A 21001-nucleotide genomic window follows, 5' to 3' on the forward strand; every position below is an offset into this window, starting at 1 on the left:
CAGCAGAGCGGTAGCGCTGCGGCGTCCCAGGGGTTAAATGCATGCCAGGGGAGCGCGCCTTCCCTGTCTCACAGCCGGCGCCTCCCCCGCTGCACACAGCCCTCTCTGCATGCTGCCGACTGGTCCTGTGGCAGCGCTCCTCCCCCAGGCCAGCCTCCTCTCTGCTCCTCAGCGGCCATCTTCTCCAGAACGCATGGTGAACGCTGCTGGAAGCGCTGGACGGAAGCATCGTGGTCTGGGTCCCCCCGCATACCTCTCCTCCGCTGTGGTCAGGTCTGTGTATGCAGCGCTGTGTCCTACCAGGCCCTGTGTCTGTGTAGTTGAGTGATCAGCGCTGTTAGTGCAGGAATTGTTATTTCTCTGCATTGTATGTGACTGTGCTAGCGCTGCTGCCTGTAACTTTTCTTCTCTAAACTGTCAGCTTTATTACTGTCCCTGTTCTTCTGCTAAAGCCCTTGCGGTGCGGTGCTGCAGGGTGGTCTCTCGCCTATTTAATACTTAATTGGTGAGAGAGGTCACATACGTGGTGCCATCATGTCTGAAAGTGATTTTCCCCTCCGGCTACAGTGTACCACGTGCAAAGTACCGTTAGCGGAGGGGGAGGGTAGCGCGGAGGGCCTTTGCCGGCAGTGTTTGTCCATGGCGCGGCCTATTACGGTTACAGCACCGGTACAGGAGCCGCCCTGGGCTTGTTTCGCTCAGGCGTTAACAGCTTTAGTGGGCCAGTTAGCTCCGCAGCCCGCGTTTACTCCGATGGGTTTGTCCCAGCAGTCTGTGGTGTCGTCACCCATGCAGGGGTTCCCACGACAATTGGTGGTACCCCACAGTCTCCCTATTTCCCCGCTCCCGGGTTCTCAGGAGCCAGCGTGGGTTAACTCCCTGACGAGTTCTGTACAGCACTTGTCGGATGTGTTGCAAGGGGAGTCTGTGATGCGGCCTCATAAAAGGCCTGTGGCGTCTCTGTCCGCTCCTTATGAGGATGACGAAGGGACGTCTGATGATGGGGAGATTCTTGATCCTTACGATCAGGAACCTCTCCATACTAAGGACGCTGATGCTAAGTCCAAAGTATATATTCCTGGACTTATTCGGGCGGTCCGCACAGCCTTGGTGATTGAGGACGAAGTTCCCCCAGCGGCTAAATCTAAGTATGCCTTTTTCAAAGATGTGAAGGGCGATGCCACAGTCTTTCCTCTTTCGGGTCAGTTGGTGGACCATTTAGAGGAGGCGTGGAAACAACCTGGCAAAAGATACCAGCCGCAGAGACGCCTGGCGGTGGCTTATCCGTTTGCTCTGGTCACCGGTTTTCCGTCTCCCTCTGGTGAGAATGTGATTCTTGTATGTGTCCAGATCTTTGTTCTCTCTCTTCCTTCTCCTCCTCCGGCCTATGGCTTGGTAACTAACTGAGGTGCCTTGGCCCGGGGGCGGGGTATAGGAGGGGGACCTAGTGCATCCTGGGAGGCTGAAAGCTTAACTCTTTGGTGCCCTGTGACTGACGTCACACCTATACCCAAGGTATCCTGTGGAACCCTATGGACTTCGTAGAAATAGAGATAACAAGGGTAAGTTCTTACCATATCTCATATTATTGGCACCTCTTGCATTGCAACATGGTTGGTCCAGGTACACAGTTACTTGCTCTATCTTACTTTGTTCCCAAATCTGAATCAGGCTGACAAACGCTCAATTACTCACATTGGAGGGAAAATTTGCACCTAGCATAGGGCTGGTGCAAGCTTCGATGGTGCGACCAATGGTTGTGTCTAAACACGACCGGATTGAAAGCCATTCCAGCTGAGAGGCCACACAGGGGCACCACCGCAGCCGGGGCCTATGCTCTCCATGCCGCGTCCTTATATCTTGGCCCAGGGAGATAGCTCAGATGCAGCCAGAGCCAGGAGTTACTCTGCAAATGGCAATGTGGCAGCGTGAAGTCATAGGTAACATTGCCACATGTGGTTCCTATAGTGCCCAGTGAGTCACTGACACTGAAGCAAGCTGTAGTGCTGAGTGGCTGAGCCTGAGGACATTGATGAGGGCTGAGGGGTTGAGGACAGTGATAAGGGCTGAAGTGATGAGCAGAGGTCTGTGCTGAGAGGCTGAGATGATGAGGGACTGTGGACTGTGCTGAGGGGCTGTGGGCTGTTCTGAGAGGCTGAGGAGGGAGGACAGAGGGTGTTAAGAGTGTCAAGAGGGCTGGTGGCACATTTAAAGCCCTGCAGTCTAGTAGAGAGTTTGATATGTCAGGTTAGTGAGTTCCAAAGGAGGGAAGCAGCAAGAGAGAGGTCAAGGATGCAGGAGTGGGATGAGATCATTAGCACGGGGGCAAGGTGGCAGAGAAGAGCGGAGATGGCTAGTGGTAATGTAGACTGAAATTATGTAAGAAATGTAGGAGGTGCTGAGTGCTGGAATGGGAGGGGAGGAGCTTAATCTGGATTTTGTAGGGGAAAGAAAGCTAATGAAGCAGTTGAAGGAGAGTAGAGATCCAATCAGGTTCATAAGATAGGAATAGCACCAATATTATGGATAGGGGGAAATTTGGGAAAGTGAGGAGGTTACAGTACTGTAGTCCTGGCAGGAAATGAGAAATGCATCAATAAGAGATTTGGTAGTCTCTTGGTTGAGGAAGGTTCTGTTCCTGGAGATGTTGTGCAGTTGAAAGTACCAGGATTGTAAGTTGTGGGTGGTGAAGGTGAGGGAGGAGTTGAGGATGACATCCAGGCACTAGACTTGAGAGTCAGGAGAAGGGTTAATGTTAGCAACAAAAAAGGTGGGAAAAAAAAGGGATCCTGGAGGAAGGTAAGACAGTGCATTCAGGGCCTGATTCAGAGCCGGACGCTATTTGCGGACGGTCGTTCTAAAAAAGGGGCTGGATATTTAAATTGAACACTCGCTCTTTGCGGTGTGTTGACGCCTCTATGTCTGAGCGAGCGTTCGAAAAATGCGCATCACACGTCATCTCTGGTATTTATTAGATTAATCGGGAACATCGAAAGGCATCAGAACTGCTCGCAGTGGTTGTGGTAGGATTTTCTAACCGCAATCACTGCGAGCAGTTCAGGCTAAAAGACAACCAATATATAGTGCCCAATATACAGTGCCCCCAGTAGAGCCCCTTATGCAATGTCTCCAGTAGCAGTGCCTCTTATGCAATGTCCCTTGTAGTAGTGCCCCTTATGCAGTGCCCCCAGTTGTAATGCAATGCCCCCTGTTGTAGTGCCCCTCATGCAGTTCCCCAGAAGTGCCCCTTATACAGTGCCCCCAGTAGTGCCCAATATATAGTGCTTCTAGTAGTGCCCCTTATGCAGTGCCCTCAGTAGTGTCCAATATTTAGTGCCCCTAAAGCGATGCCCAATATATAGTGCCCCCAGTAGTGCCCAATATATAGTACACCCAGTAGTGCCCCTTATATAGTGCCCCCAGTAGTTCCCCTTATGCAGTGCCCAATATACAGTACCCCCAGTAGTGCACCTTATATAATGCCCCTTATGTAGTGCTCCTAGTAGTGTCCAATATATAGGGCCCCCAGTAGTTCCCATTATGCAGTGCCAAATATACAGTACCCCCAGTAGTGCACCTTATATAGCAACCAATATATAGTGCCCCCAGTAGTGCCCATTATACAGTGCCCCCAGTAGTGCCCCTTATGCAGTGCCTTCAGTAGTGTCCAACATTTAGTGCCCCTAAAGCGATGCTCAATATATAGTGCCCAATATATAGTACACCCAGTAGTGTCCCTTGTATAGTGCCCCCAGTAGTTCCCCTTATGCAGTGCCCAATATACAGTACCCCCAGTAGTGCACCTTATATAATGCCCCTCATGCAGTGCCCCTAGTAGTGTCCAATATATAGTATACCCAGTAGTGTCCCTTGTATAGTTCCCCAGTAGTTCCCCTTATGCAGTGCCCAATATACAGTACCCCCAGTAGTGCACCTTATATAATGCCCCTCATGCAGTGCCCCTAGTAGTGCCCAATATATAGGGCCCCCAGTAGTTCCCCTTATGCAGTGCCATATATACAATACCCCCAGTAGTGCACCTTATATAGTGCCCCCAGTAGTGCCCATTATACAGTGCCCCTTATATAGTGCCCCTTATGCAGTGCCCTCAGTAGTGTCCAATATTTAGTGCCCCTAAAGCGATGCGCAATATATAGTGCCCCAGTAGTGCCCAATATATAGTATACCCAGTAGTGTCCCTTGTATAGTGCCCCCAGTAGTTCCCCTTATGCAGTGCCCAATATACAGTACCCCCAGTAGTGCACCTTATATAATGCTCCTTATGCAGTGCTCCTAGTAGAGCCCAATATATAGGGCCCCCAGTAGATCCCCTTATGCAGTGCCAAATATACAGTACCCCCAGTAGTGCACCTTATATAGTGCCTAATATATAGTGCCCCCAGTAGTGCCCATTATATAGTGCCCCCAGTAGTGCCCCTTATATAGTGCCCCCTATGCAGTGCCCCCAGTAGTGTTCCTTATATAGTGTCCCCAGTTGTGCCCCTTATGCAGTGCCTCTAGTAGTGCCCAATATATAGTGCCCCCAGTAGTGCCCCTTATATAGTGCCCCAGAAGTGCCCCTTATGCAGTTCCCAATATATAGTGCTCCCATTAGTGCCCCTTATACAGTGCCCCTTATATAGTGCCCGTATGCATTGCCCCAAGTAGTGCCCCTTATGCAGTGCCCCCTGTAGTGCCTAATAAATAGTGCCTTCTATGCAGTGCCCAATATACAGTGCCCCCAGTAGTGCCCATTATGCAGTGCCCCTTATATAGTGCCCCTTGTGCAGTGCTCCCTGTAGTGCCTAATATATAGTGCCCATACAGTGCCCCCAGTAGTGCCCCTTATATAGTACCCGCTGCAGTGCCCAAAATACATTGCCCCCAGTAGTGCCCCTTATATAGTACCCTCTATGCAGTGCCCAAAATACATTGCCCCCAGTAGTGCCCCTTATATAGTGCCCCCAGTAGTGCCCCTTATATAGTGCCCCTTATATAGTTCTCCCTAGGCAATGGCCAATATACAGTGCCCCCAGTAGTGCCCCTATGCAGTGCCCCCAGTAGTGCCGAATATATAGTGCCCCTTATACAGCGCCCCCAGTAGCAGTGCCTTTGACATTAAAAAACACGCAGACACACACACAATATTATACTTACCGGAATCCCTGCTCCTGCGCCCGCCACTGTCTACTGCTCCCGTCCCGCTCGGCACTATGGGAGAGACGTCAGTGCGGGAGCCGAAAGGTGGAGCTCATAAGTGAGCTCTAGCCCGGCTCCAGCCCTGGGTGCAGCAGCCAATGAGAGTCTGTCTGATTCTCAATGGCTGCTACAAACGTATTTGTTGTAATGTGTAGTGCCGCGAACCGCACGTCCCCTGGTCTGCGGCGAGTGGCACCCCCCCCCCCATGTGCCCTGCTCGACACCCCCCCCCCCCCCCCCCACATTACTAACCTAGTTCTAGTCCTCCATGATCACTTAGTAAAATGTCTTGGTGAGTCATGATCAGGCTGAGAAGTTAGAAAAACCTGAGGGTCTCCGGGTTGACATTCTGACCTTTGTAATAATTATTTCCATGATGCAAATTTGACTGTATTTCATTGGATATCTATTTTTTATAGTGTTGTACATACAGTATACTGTAGATGAATTAGATTTTTGGTTGTTTTTGTGTATAAGGTAAGGATGGTTCTATATTTGTTTTTTTTGTGCATTTCTTTTTATTCATATTTGCAAACATTACTTTATATAAAGTTCTTAAAAATAAACCGAGTTGGCCAAACTGACCGTAGAGATACAAACTATAAACACAGTTACAAGATACTTGATAAATCAAGACAAGACAAAACTATTCTCTGATTTACAGATAGGGAAATTATTATCCCAAATTAATAACGCTTATTTTACTGTAATAAGACGAAAAAATGCATCTTAGAAAATGGTTACAAAGACGATTCTCGGGAACATAATGAAATATCACTCTGGGATAACCTTGGCTTCTTCACGGGACTGCTATTCATTTGCCATTTACTGGCTTTCCCTGTCAGAGTATTTTTGCATAAGCAATGTTTCCTTTGTTACACACAAGTTACTGTTTTAATACACTTCCATTCATTATGTGGATATAACAAAATATAACAATAGATTTATAAATTGCTGCCTGTGTCATGTATTTACAGATGGCGAGCCGGTCGCGCAATGTCACAGTGGGATATTCTGTCGCAGTGAATTTCTCCGTTTACATTCCTTCAGCCATTGTAGATATTCTTACAAGAAATGATGTCTTTAATGTACTTGACCTTAAGTATCGTATATCGAGCCTACAGTCTGTGCCAGTAATTGCTGAAACATGGGAGCTGGTACCAAACAGTTTTAAGCTAAAAACAGGCAAGTACACGTGTGTAAATGAGGCACAGCATTTTACTGTACATGCCACACCAATCATTATTCCTATAGTCATGCTTGGACTTGGACTGATACAAAATTGGCCTGTCTTACTACCATATTTCTAAATGTAAATCTCATATGACAATAAGAGAAATTATATATATATATATATATTAGGGATGTGCAGGCTCGGATAGGTTCGAGTTTGCACGTGGAGTTCGGATTTTTCCCTCCAAAAAAACGGAACTCAGAACGAGGCAAAACGTCATCTTACATGGACGAACATCATCATTCCTGGACAAAAGACCAGGAATGATGATGTTCGTCCATGTAAGATGACGTTTTGCCTCGTTCTGAGTTCCGTTTTTTTGGAGGGAAAAATCCGAACTCCACGTGCAAACTCGAACCTATCCGAGCCTGCACATCCCTAATATATATATATATATATAAAATCCAAGAATAGAGCGGCACACACACTCCAATGTATCCAACACCTGGGGTGCAAACCTCAGTGCTTCAGCAAAAAAACTTTTTGAGGCAGCACAATAATAATCCTTGTAAAAAAATTTGAGAGCACTCACCAGGACTTCTGCTTAAAGCGTAGATTTATTCATTACATTACAAAAAGGTCGACGTTTCGGTCATACTAAGTGACCTTCCTCAGGACATAGGACATAGAGACCCAGACTGCTGTCTTGTCTTGTGTCTGGGTCTCTATGTCCTGAGGAAGGTCTTTTGAAAAATACCAAATTAGGAAACCTGGAATAATAATAATGGTGGCAGACAGAACATGGTTAGTAGTACTCACATTAATATAGGTGCAATGTAAATTTGCCAAGTAGGAGCATAGCTTAGAAGGGAGCTTCCTATAGGTGTCCCCACTCCAGTGATCGCTGCTTGGGGCAGTAATTGCAGTAATAAGCTGTGCACCCTGTGGAATCTCACTCTAGCACATGTATTCTGTCAATTTAAGTTAAATGATCATAATATATACTAATATCTCCTCTATTGACTAATAACAATGATTCAAAGGAGATAAAAGTCAGATCCTAGGTGCTATACATAAATAAACAGTGCCAAAGGACCTACCCCTTAATGTCAGATCGTGTATCCCCGCAGGCTGGCCATACATTACTGGCACAGTTCAGTACAGGGAGGGGGGGGCGCTACGACATGCACTTTCTCGGGCGCCATGGTTCCACGCTACTCATCTATATATAGATATATATTTTTTTTTTTATTTTTTTTTTTCCAATCGTCTTTTGGCGTCAAAATACTTATTTTTTTTGGTAAAATGTTTAATCTATCTACTTGTGTGGAGATTTCACCCAACATGCACCACTTCATTTTGTAATGATAACAATACTGCAGTCTGGGCTTTTTTTTGCAGAAAAATGTATATATAATTATATATGCTGGCCCATAATCATTTTATCAGTTAAGTAATGGCATTAAAAACCTGTCACCTGAATCCTGTTTGCATTGGGGACACCATTTTATTCAGGGCTATGAGTATGTACTGTTCTGTCTTCCATTCTCCTCCCAACCACACAGCTGGAGAAGAGCTAAAGAGGGAGTGAGGAAAGGGTAGCCTGATAACTTAACTGGGAAGAAAAATTGGACTCACAGCATGGAGGGCTAGCTCCTTGGCCTGCTCCATCTACACAACATACTATGGGATCTATTTACTAAGCATTGTTAGGAGACAGAGTGAAAAGTGATAAGGTGCCAGCCAATCAGCTCCCAACTGTCATCTCACAGGCTGTGTTTGAAAAATGACAGTTAGGAGCTGATTGGCTGGCACCTTATCACTTTTCCCTCTGTCTCCTAACACTGCTTAGTAAATAGACCCCATAGTTCTGAAGAAATTTTGCCTGGGAGAAAACAGGGCACTGTAAAATGCTCTCTCTGGTATATTTGCCAACTGTATTAATATGTAGTTAAAAAAAATATACTGCTACCATATTTATTTTGGGCCTCCCATGATACTCTGCTAAAAGTAGAGAAATATTCATATAGTCAAATGTGTTAGACTGCATTATAAAGTAAGTATATAAAGATATATAGAAGTGGCACCTGAGAGGAATCTTTATAAAGCATACATCGCAGACCTGTACTGGAATACATAGGCCTCAAGCCTAAGACTGGAGTTTTCACTTAATTAGCCGTATGATCGTTTACAGTGTCATCTGACAAATGTTTTGTGGCAATTTTCTCTGGTTTATTTTCAGAATCACTGAAGCTGGAAACATGCATTTTGCTTGGCAGTCGATTCCAAGAAAGATGGCATACATTTGTATGGATAGAGATCAGAGAACACTTCACTTACACATAGTGGAATCAGCCATTTTGTGAGGTGAACCAACAGCCATTACTCCGTGCTGCCACTCCTTTCTATTGATAGGCAGTCCTTGTCATGAATATTGGCCAAGAAAATGGCTGCCCCCACAATGTGTAGCTGTCTGGTTGACTTTACTGTGGACCTGCCATGTTTTTTTCAAACAGTTGGACACATTCAGATAGGTTTTGTAAATACATCACATAATTTACTGTATAACAAACCAGTGACAACAGGTAAAAATGAAAATGTTATTTATTTACATACTGTACTTGCATTTCTTTGATATCATCAGACTGCAACTCTCAAAGATAAACTTTCTTTTTTGCATATGTGTGTTGGTTTTGACAGTGCTGAAGTTGATGGGGACAGGTGGTAATGTTCATACTTGTGTCTATGCTCGGGCCATGGAACAAAGGTTACAGACGGCTTTCGAGAAGGCTGAGATCACCACTGTGGGTATGAGCCGTAACAGCCTCTCAGTCCAGGTAGGACACAGGATATAACTGCCATGCAGCTTTGCTATGTACCCTTAAGGTGCCTACACACTAGACCAGGGGTAGTCAAGCCTGGTCCTCAAGAGATACCAACAGTGCATATTTTCCAGGTCTCCTCACAGAATTGCAAGTAAAATAATTAGCTCCACCTGTGGATCTTTTCAAATGGGTCAGTGAGTAATGAATACACCTGTGCACTTGCTAGGTGGTCTGGAAAACAGGAACTCGAGGACCGAGGTTGGCTACCCCTGCACTAGACGATGTGCTCACGATGCGATATCGTGAGCTATTTCCCTTGAACTCTCCCAGGCTCTCCAGGACACGATATGGTGCTAAAAAGTGTCCAATCTGACTTAAGATCTATCGTGCACAAAATCTATCTATTGCACAGAATCGTGTACGAGATTGGCAAATCTTGCCTTAAGTAGGCAAGATCTGAAGATGTGATGTATGACCAGCGGGTATGCGCTTCGTGATCGTGAGTGGACAATCACGATTTGGACATATTTTACATGATTTGTCGTTCCGATGTCTCAAAATCGGGCAAATCGTATAAAATATCGTCTAGTGTGTAGGCACCTTTACATGATCTCCTCCACATACCAGCCTAATCTTGTAGACATCTAACTGGCCAATTACCCCCTGGCTGATATTTATCTGCTCCTAAAATTATCACTGACTCTTTTATGGAATTGGCCTTGGCTTAGTTAGAAAATCCATATAAAAAATATTGTTTTGTATCAATTAATTTAGTATATGTTGTTATCTAAAACAAAAAATGAGACTGAAATTTTGGTTCAGATAAATATCTGCTGGATGAAGGATGAAAAGGATAGTACTATTTTTTTCGAGGAAATTACTGTTCCACGTAAATTGGGGGTACGTTAAAATGGGTGCAAGTATATTTTCGTGTCATAAAAATCGCAATTTTAAAAACAAGTAAAAAAAACACCTGCTGCAACCGTGTGCAATGTTTAAAACACTTGACGCATTAATACCGAACCCCGAAAATATCAGACCCAATACATTAAAACCATTTTCAGTGGGGTTTTTTTTTCACCCAAAATTTGCGTGGTCGATTTTTGACAAAATATGCAACTTACAAAATGTTTTTTTGGGGTAATTTATCGTTAGGGGGGTGTCCCAAGAGTTCTGAAAGAAATCCCCACATTTTTAGGCAAAAATAGGGATTTTGCATTTTTTTTTCTCCTGGTCTGGGATGGAAAATTCTCCAGTTTTTTTTCTCCATTTTCGCCTGTTTGCCATTTTCGCCAGTTCTTTGGCAAAAATCGGCAGTTTTCGCAAATTTCTTTCCCGAAAATCGTCCGATTTGGCTAATGGTGAAAAAAAACGACAGTTTTCGCCGCTAACTGAATACAGTGTGTTCTCATTTTAACATAAAGCCACAACATTGCTATTTAGGGGGGAACTATTGCCATGGCAGGGGGTGCAACGGTATGGGGTCTAGAGGTGGCAGGTTGCCCAATGCATCACTGCAATCCACTTTGCACATGCTCAAAATAGTTGAACTGGAGCTTATAGAGGAGATGGACACATCTGCTAATGTTTGGCTTTGAGGTATCATGGGTTACTGCAGAGTTGAACGCTAGCTTGAAGACAGAACTTGCGTGTTGTCGCACTGCGCATGCTCCGAAGCTGAGCGTACACAAGCATGGGCATTGCTAAGTCGTATGCAACTCAGCTGCACCTCCACTTATGGGAAGTATTTAGGTGGCTGCTTGTTTGTAAGTTCAGAAAGGGGTTAAGTTTAGCCTCTAAATGGAAAACGAATTCCTCCTGACTCATCCTAAGTGGATTCATTGAACCAAACAGCCTCATAATATAGAATTTATGGAGTTACATAATTCGTAGTAAAGAATTACACAGCCTTACCGTTCTTACTGTAAAGAACCCTTTCCTATTCTTGTGGTGGGACCTCCTTTCTTCTCTTAGTAATGGATGACCTCTTGAGTTTTGTCCTTGGTACAAAAAGTTTTAGATAAATATTAATTTGAACCTAAGATATATTAAGAAATTTTAATCAGGTCACCACTAAGATGTTTTTTGGTTTTTTTGCCAAAATATACACTCCTGATTTTTAACTTTATCATTTAAATCTTCCTTTCTTTTTATTAATGAGGTTTCCTGCCTCTAAACCCCTTAATTCTCCTATATACTTCATAGGGCAATGTACCGAAAATTGTACCCCATACGTGGTCTAACTGAAGACGCATACACACTACATGATGTGTGTATGCGGCGATATCGTCATCGGCGTGCCCGGCGGGGGTGCCGGCATCAGCAAGTGTATATACACTTGCCGATGACGTTCAGCGACGGATTACGGCAGGGGGGCCGAGTGAGGCCATGCTGTATTCAGCAGCATGACATCCCTTACGATATAGCCAATTGGGGATATCCTAAAGGATCAGCGGGAGCGCGCATCGCTGGACATTTTTCGCGTACACACAGGCCGATAGTGTGAACGATATTGTTAACGTTCAATCGTTCCAAATATCGGCAAGTGTGTACGTGGCTTAATGATCTGCAAATTTCTCACTCGTATTTATTACCTTTGAGCTCCGGTGATTGCAAGCCCGGAGAAGCCCACTTTCAATGTTCGTGGACAGTGGAAACCCGCCATATTAAATAGAGGGACATTTTCCCAGTAACACCTATGATGCTTTATAATATCTCAAAATGTAATCGAGTTGTAATACTCCCAAATAGTTTCAATGTATAAAAGATTACATGTTGAGATGATAACTGTGTTACGAGTATAAGTAATTTTTTAGCTTTTGCTATTACTGTACACAGGGCCGGATTATAGACTGGGAGGTCGGGGCGGTTGCCCAGGGGCCCCCTTATTATACCAAGCATTACCCTGAACCGGGCCACTCTGGACCCTGCATGGCCGGGCCATTTTGGCTTTTGACTTAAGCCTGACGGAGGAAGCTTTGTCTCTGCCTCTGCATTGGGTGGCCCGGCCGTGGCTGACGATCAAAACCCCGCCCCTTCACTGACATAATGCCGTGATTTACGGGTGTATGGGTAGGGGTGGGGCCTAATGGCATGACATGAAACTGAAACACAAAAAAGAAGATTCCCTCCAGCACACTGCAGCAATATTAGCAAAAATACTTGAATCCTAAATGATAATAGAAGGTATTGGTTGCATACATTTGCAAATATATGATTAAGCGCCGGGCCAGCGTCAACGCTCCTCTATACCGGCGTACCTAACATTAAGGGGTTCATGTCCGAGGTGCAGAGCAACCCATAAGAACCCAGCCAAGGACCACTCCCAACTGAAACTGAAACAGGTAGTGTGACGCTACTAGTGTCAATGTGTGTGGCCTTGTGTGTGCTCATGCTCTCTCACTCTGTCTCTCTTCCTCTCCCTCCCTCTCTTTCTCCCTCCTCTCCCCCCTCTATCTTTCCCTCACTCTCTCACTCTTTCCCTCTCTCTCACGCTTTCCCTCACTACCTCCCTCTCCCCGGGGGTCATGGCTATTTTATTGGTAGGGGTCCCCACAACTTAGTTGCCCTGGGACCTCCACAAGCCTTAATCCAGCCCTGACTGTGCCTACACAAATGACTGAGGGACTCATTCAGACCCGCTCGCAAGCACCTATGTGCTCGCAAGCGGGTCGATGTTGTGGCCCTGTGCACGCGCAGCGGGCGCACTGCACGTGCGCAAGCCCCGGAGCGAGAAATAAATTCTCTCGCTCTGGGGCTCACTACAAAAGGGGCGGCTGTCGATGGTGATCGACAGCTCGCACCGTTTTGTAGGCGGGGTGGGGGGCTGGCTGGCCAAATGGAGGCGTTCCCGACGGAAAGCCTGCCGTTTGGGGGTGGCCCCACTGACATCACTCATGATGTCAGTGGTGAGCTTCCGGCTCTAATAGAGCCGAAAGCTTACTGGGGCTTGCGGTAGACGAGACCCTACCACAAGGGTCTCGTTGCAAGCCCCGATGGTCGCGATGGTCTTGACCATCACGACCATCCACCTGGCCGCTCACTAAAGCTGTGGGTGGTCACCCACAGCCTAGCGAGCGGCTAGGAGGCCGGCTCTGAACATAGAAGCGGCCGCCCTCATTCATAGCGAGTGCTCGCATTTTGCGAGCGGCTCTGAATGAGGTCCTGAGTGTGCAATCTGATGAGATATTACAACGCATCATAGGTGTTACTGGGAATATTTCCCTCTATTTAATATGATTTTAGTATGCATATGATATTTAATGTATTGTAGAAAACTTTTTTTCATATAAACACCGGTTCATCTGTATTTGTTTTGTTTTTGTTAGAATCTAATAAAAGTTAAGTTTTAATCTTTAATTTTCTTTAAGAGTGGCCCCAAACAAGAGTCTCCTTTTCTCCTTTTGAATTGTATAAGTTTTAGTCATTCTAATTAAATTATAGGTCCCTGTCCCAGAGAGTAAGGTCGAAGGGGCATATTTACAAAGCGCATTATACTTTCAACTAAATATTAATGCGGCTTTAAATCTTGAGCTGAAACCTGCCAAGAAGCTGCAGCATTGTAAATTTACCCCCCAAATGTTTTGTTTTTTGGGTTACCTGCTATCAAGTTCATAGGTCATCAACATAAGAGAAGAGGCATCTCACCTTAGTGCATAGTATTTATTTCCACATATTGTTTAGTTTACATTCAAATACTTGCACCTATCAAATGTATTTATTACCACTGAAACTGCCCTCACGAAAGTTAGCAATGACCTCCTTGCTGCCAAATCCAAGGGCCACTACTCTCTGCTCATTCTCCTTGACCTCTCTGCTGCATTTGACACTGTAGACCACCCTCTCCTCCTGCAAATCCTTCACTCTCTTGGTTTACGTAGTACTGCCCTCTCCTGGCTTTCCTTCTACCTCCTTGATCGTTCCTTCTCTGTGTCCTCTCATGATTCCTCTCCCCCCACTTCCACTAACAGTAGGAGTTCCCCAAGTTTCTGTTCTTGGACCTCTCCTTTTCTCCCTATACACATCCTCTTTAGGTGAACTCATTAACTCCTTTGATCTCCAATATCACCTCTATGCTGATGATACTCAAATTTACCTTTCCATCCCTGAGCTCTCCCCCTCGCTCCTTACCCGTATCTCCAATTGTCTCTCTGCTGCCTCTTCATGGATGTCCCATGTCTAAGACTGAGCTGATCATCTTCTAACCCTCTTCCACTACCTCACTTCGCACAATTTCATTATCTATTGATGGCACAACTATCTCCTCTAGCCCCAAAGTGCGCTTCCTTGGAGTTATCCTAGACTCCTCCCTCTCCTTTAAACCACACATTCAGCACCTCTCGCAGTCCTGCCGTCTCCACCTAAAAAATATCTCCAGGATTAGACCCTTCCTCACCCAGGATGCCACTAAAACCCTCATCCGCTCACTGGTCATCTCCAGATTGGACTACTGCAACCTTCTCCTAGCTGGCCTCCCAGTCTCTCACCTCTCTCCACTACAATCAGTTCTCAATGCTGCTGCTCGGCTCATCTTCCTCTCCAGACGTTCTACATCTGCTTCCCCTCTCCTTCAAGCCCTACACTGGCTCCCCTTCCCCTTCAGATGCCAATTCAAGGTTCTTACACTCGCCTACAAAGCCCTCACCAAATCCTCTCCCACATACATTTCTGACCTTCTCTCCCCTCACACTCACGCCCGTCCACCTCGCTCATCTAATGCATGTCGCCTCTCTTGTTAACTGATTACTTCCTCCCACTCCCGCATCCAAGATTTTGCCCGTGTTGCTCCCTACCTTTGGAATGCTCTCCCTCTCCCTATCAGACTCTCCACCTCTCTTCAAATCTTCAAACGGGCTCTCAAGACCCACTACTTCATCAAGGCCTTCCAGCTCTCATCCTAACCCACCTCATGCTCTTTCCTCACTATCTTCCCCTTCTGTGTCACGCCTGTCTGTCTGCCCTCCCCTTTAGTATATAAGCTCTCACGAGCAGGGACCTCTTCCCTCATGTGCTTCTCGTCACATTTTCTTCTACTCTTTACTCCCCATAAGGGCACCTAACACGTGACTGCAAACTTCCGGCTGCTTATTGTGAGTGTTTAATCGCTATTGCAGCAATGTATATATGTGTCCTTGTCCTGCACTGTAATGTACTGTAAGTTACTTGTTTCTTGATCACTTGTTAGTTCTATGTACTATGTAAGGCGCTGCGGAACACTTGTGGCGCCATATAAATAAAGGATAATAATAATAATTACCAGTTATTTATATAGTGCACACATATTCCGCAGCACTTACAAAGAATACTTGACCATTCATGCGCTAGTGAAGCTTACAATCTATATTCCCTGCCACATTCCCTGTACACACATACTCACTAGGGTTCATTTTAGTGAGGAGCCAATTAACCTGCCAATATATTTTTGGATTTTGGGAGGAAACTGGAGCACCCGGAGGAAACCCACGCTAAACTAATTTTCTTGAAAGATTTTGAAAATAATGCTATAATGAACCTTTGTTATTGAATAACATTAATTTAACGATGTCAAATATGAAGTTGCGTGCTACAACATGTTTTCACGTATTTGTTTCCTTTTTCTATCTATCATTGAAAATGAATTGCATGGAAAACAACTCTTTCCTGTATATGATATAGGCATTAACAGCTCAAATGAAAATCATATCATATCTACCCTCTGTATGATAGATAAGCATTCACTCTCTTATGTTTATGCTGGAAAATCTTCAAACTTGTCGCTAAATAGCCTTAATGCCAGTGTGGGATTGTTGGCAGTGTACTGGTACTTGATGGGGCTGCAGCTGTTAAGATCTGCGTCATAATACATGATTATACCATTTGCAGGTGCAGCGGGCAGCGGGACAGTAACTTAAAGCGCAAACCTAAAATACACACAGAGTCACTTAACCCATTTATTTCCCAGATTAGAGTCAATCATTTACCTTTTTGTGAAGTAGAAAGTCAACATATAATCCAGTATAATTTAACAATTCTGTACTGTACTATATAAGGCCATAGGGCCTGATTAATTAAGGATCGCTATTGCGATTGCAGCTCCGCAATCGCACGCAGTTCTGCTGCAAAAATATGCTAATGATTGTAATCGCAATGCCGTCGCACTGCCAGCATAGAGACGCCCACTGCCTCCCACTACCGATATCTCACACCTTGCAAACCATCACAAACATCGGTAACATCGGGTACCATCGGCCCCTCACGCAGAATTATGGCAGCCCTGACCTTACTTAAAAACTGCTATCCTCATTGCACACAGTAAGTACTCAAGCTGCATATGCAATCGCACTGGCTAATTTATGCACGCCAATGTAACAGCGGTCAAATGGACAGACACGCCTATGTTTCTCCGACCACTCCCCTGTCACCACCCCCAAACGCTCACTGCCTGTCACTCACTCTGCGATGGCTCTCCGTGGTCTGTGTGATCGCAATGCGATCGCAGTGGTGGCTTCGTGCACGCACACTGCGATGCATAGTATGCAACAATCGGCCATCTGCGTACACTTTAGCAATAGCGATCCTTAATGAATCAGGCCCATAATTTGTTATTTTGCGTTGAAACCATTATTCATCTACATGAAGATCACAGACATTTAGAATGGAAGCTATACCCTGAAATCTGATGGATGACGAAACCTATTCTTAAAGCTGCATACACAGGTAACGATTTTTTGAACGATTTAACTATAACGACGTCGTTATCATTCAATCGTTCATTAAATTGTTCATTTTCTGAGTTATAACGATGAACGATCCCGTTTGTATTTTGTAGTTCATCGTCCATTTCTGACTGACCAACTTAATGATTTTCATTAAGGGAAGGAACATTTTTCGTTCATCGTTGAAAAAATCGTTCCAAAAATCGTTCATTACACTTCAAAAAATCGTTCACTTTTTCAAAGGAAAAACTGAATGGAAATCGTTAACGAAAATCGTTCACTAACAAAATCGTTACATGTGTATGCACCTAAAATATTCAGCCAAATATTGAAATACATAAAAAAGGCTAATTTGCATATTTAGATTAAGCATAAAAAGCCTAAATGACAAAAGTTAATTTATAGTGCTGTAAAGCAATAATTACACATCCTTAAAAAAAAAGAAATAGAAAAATGATTTAGTTGCCAAGAGTATTTGAATGAATTTCAAAAATAAAACGTTTTTTTTCTAAATTGGCTCTAGTTCTTGACATAATAGATACCCTCAATAAGGAACTTAGGGCCTGATTCAGAGCTGAACGCTCTGACCGGAGCACTCGCAGCTATAGTGAGCGTCCATGATGATGGTTGCGGTGGTCCTGACCATCGCGACAATCGGGCTTGCGACGGAGACCCTGCGGTAGGGTCTCGCTGCCGCAAGCCCAGGAGTGATTTTGGCTCTATCAGAGCCACTAGTGACACTAGTGATGTCAGTGGGGCCGGCTCCAGACGGTAGGCGTTCCCATTGGAACGCCTCCGTCTGGCAGGCACGCCCCCGGCACGCCCACCAAAGGGGGCGTGGTGTCAATCAACATCGACAGCACGCCCCCTTTGGTGCGAGACCCGGAGTGACAGCTTGGCTGTCGCAGTCCGGGTCTCGCGCATGCGCACGACGGAGCATGCGCAGTGGAGGAACATCGACCCGTTTGCGAGCGTCCTTTGCTCGCAAACGGGTCTGAATGACCCCCTTAGCCATAACGCATGCATATGGGAAGATATGGGAACATTCTAGAAGATGAGACACATAAATATTCTAAGTGTTCTCACTGCGATCGTTCTAGAATATTCCCCCTCCTAAGTGATCGGCCACCCAACCAGCAGTCAGTTGACAGTTGTCTATTGTGTTTTTCTTGTTTCTCGTCCGTGTATCTCAAAAATGATAGCCAATCTTTCAAAACCGACATCCTATTCGGAATCATCACCACAAAGTTAACCCCAAATCACTCTGATGTGATTTGCAATAAAATGTGTGTTGATCAGTGTTATATGTTTAACTCACAATATTTGCATATGGGCTATTTGTACCTTAAAAAACAAGTAATGTAATTATCTGTTCATGATTAATATTATCATTATTATCTATTATCTATTAAGGAGCTACTGTTTGTGCCGTTTATGGAACATACAGAATAATTACATTGTACATGGGAGTTCAAACAGGGAAGTTATATATACATACAGATGTACACAATAACATATTTATAACTTGCAGATTTCATAACTATGTGGAGAAAACAGAAGGAGAGAGGGCCCTGCTCACAAGAGCTTACATTCTAGAGCAGTGGTTCTGTACTCCAGTCCGCAAGTACTTATACAGTAACAGTTCATGTTTTGTAAGTTTCTTGATCATACACTGGTGAGATCATCTATTTTTTTTCTACTTCAGTAATTATCTCACTTTCTTCCACAGACAGATATCCTGAAAATATGAGCTGCCGGGAGTACCTGAGGACTGGAGTTGAGAACCACTGTTCTAGAGAATTCTAGAGCATTATAATCTAACAACAAGATTAAGGGTCTATTTATCAAGCAGTGAAAAGTGTGGAGAAGTGAGGAGAAGTTGCCCGTAGCAACCAATCAGCTTTGAAGTAGCATTTATCAAGTACAGTTTATAAAATAATAGGTAGGAGCTGATTGGTTGTTATGGGCAACTGCTCCACGGGTCCACTTCTCCACACTTTTGACTGCTTGATAAATTGACCCCTGTGGGACATATTTATTAACAGTTTTGCTGTATAGCTTGGCACCGATAGGTAACGCCATCTGTAAATGACATTAGCCCCGGTAGCCTATGGGCTACACTTACACTTATTTTTTGTGAGAGAGAGCCGATGCGCGATCCGAACCAGAAAGTAAAATGGCCGCTAATCTCGTCGCAGCTGCGTCTTTGTATGCAGCGGTACTGCAAAAATTATGCCAATGCAGCCTCTGGGATGTTTACAGAGATGCCCACCTGCGGCTCTAATCCGCCACATAATACTGGTCACATCACCGAACTTCTGTGAAATCCTACGGTTGCTCAGAATGTCCGTTGCAGCAAATCTGCCGGGGCCATTGAAACTGCGCAGTACAAAACATTGGTATAGTGCCCACCTCTGTTTCATGCCCTGTGTACCTGGGCAAACCATGTTGCAATAGAAGGGATGCAAATACTGTACATTTATTGTTTCTGCATGCAGGGTAAATACTGTCTGCTTTTGCATGTACTGAGCAGCTTTATTTTTACACAGAAATATAACAAACATCGATGGTCAGGGGCTGACGGTCAATTATATACCTATTAATAGTGAAGGGCCGATGGTTTCCCACCAGACGATTTTACAGTGATGATATGCCGTCCTTCAGGGCTGTTAGCACCCGCTCCCTCTCCCTCTCAGCACCCCGGCCGTGCTGCAATGTTTAGTAATAATGTTAAAGAGAATCAATGTTTTTAAGACTCTTTGTGATTGGCTCCCGGGTTCATGACATGGCCAGCCCAGAGGTGGAGCTTTGTTCATCGATGTTCAAAATAAATCAACATTTTCCCACCAATTACCTGCCATCGATGTTGCCAACGGAGGAGATCATTAATGGCGACCTCTTCGATATCCTTCAAATAACCTTCATTTTTATTTTTTTTAATAGATTTTGAGCACATCGGTAGTTAATCAGGTTCTAACCCTGATATATACCGTGAAGAACAACAGCCAGCCATTAAATGGAACCACAGCTAGCAGCCTCCTTAATGTCCTGTCTGGGGAGGTGGTTGGGTACTACCTGGGAGACCCTCCCTTAATTATTGCAGAACGTAAGTATTTGCATTTCATGAATGTCACGTTATGATGCATTTAGCGGTAGTCAGAAATACTTTATTGGATAATCCAAGGCTTTGATATAATAAATGTACTAGGTCCACCAATTTGTTGCTTGGCATAGTTCTCCTCACTTCTTGTTTGTTGACTACATCATAACTCGGTAATAAACAGTATAAGGGGAAAAAATAAATAACAATGTACTGCAGTGCTTTTCACAGTAACATAAGAAAGAACTTTATTTTATTCAGAGGTAAACCTATAGGTATTAGGGATGTGAAGGATCAGATTAGTTTGGATTTGCACGCCAGGTTTGGATTTTTCCCTTCAAAAATCGGGTCTCAGAAAGAGGCAAAACGTCATCTTTCATGGACAAACATCATCGTTTGTCCATGAAAGATGACGTTTTGCCTCTTTCTGAGACCTGATTTTTGGAGGGAAAAATCAGAACCCGGCGTGCAAATCCAAATTAATCCGAGCCTGCACATCCCTAATAGGTATATTATGTTTTTCAAATATAACTGATCAATCTATTGAATAGTCTAATGCTGGGTACACACTGGACGATATATCGTCCGTATAGCCGACAAACAATATTTTGTCCAGACCGCTGGCCGCTGTGTGCACACGATATATATCTGTGAACCTAGTCATTCACAGATAAATCGCGACGGCACTGCAGATGCTATATATCTGAACTATATATATCAGGCATATCTGGCTGTGTGTACGGGCCAACGACCAACCAACCCATATGCTGGGCACAGGAACCAGGAAAATGATGTCACAACTGGTTACTGCGGCCAGGCATATCGATCGGTGTACTGGTAAGTGCGTATGCACAGCAGCATACTTACCAAATCTGTCGGTCGACCAGTAATAAAATACAAAACTAAAATACAAAGCGATGGCACTTATAGGGGTCTATTTACTAAGCTGCGTTAGGAGATAAAGTGAATGTTGATAAGGTACCAGCCAATCAGCTCCTAACTGCCATGT

General features: G+C 44.6%; 1 protein-coding gene across 2 annotated transcripts in view; it reads left to right on the forward strand.

Annotated features, from left to right (window-relative positions):
- The window catches only part of KIAA1549L (KIAA1549 like), a 248584-nt gene that overhangs the window by 116146 nt on the left and 111437 nt on the right, over positions 1-21001 (forward strand). For both annotated transcript variants that reach the window (XM_088470490.1, XM_088470491.1), the window contains exons 5-7: positions 6177-6384; positions 9074-9210; positions 19836-19998. In XM_088470490.1, the coding sequence (XP_088326616.1) occupies positions 6177-6384; positions 9074-9210; positions 19836-19998 (508 nt within the window). The remainder of the gene's footprint in view (positions 1-6176; positions 6385-9073; positions 9211-19835; positions 19999-21001) is intronic.

Source organism: Taudactylus pleione, unplaced genomic scaffold (genome assembly GCF_031769625.1).
Source record: "Taudactylus pleione unplaced genomic scaffold, aTauple2 ptg000100l, whole genome shotgun sequence".
NCBI lineage: Eukaryota > Metazoa > Chordata > Amphibia > Anura > Myobatrachidae > Taudactylus > Taudactylus pleione.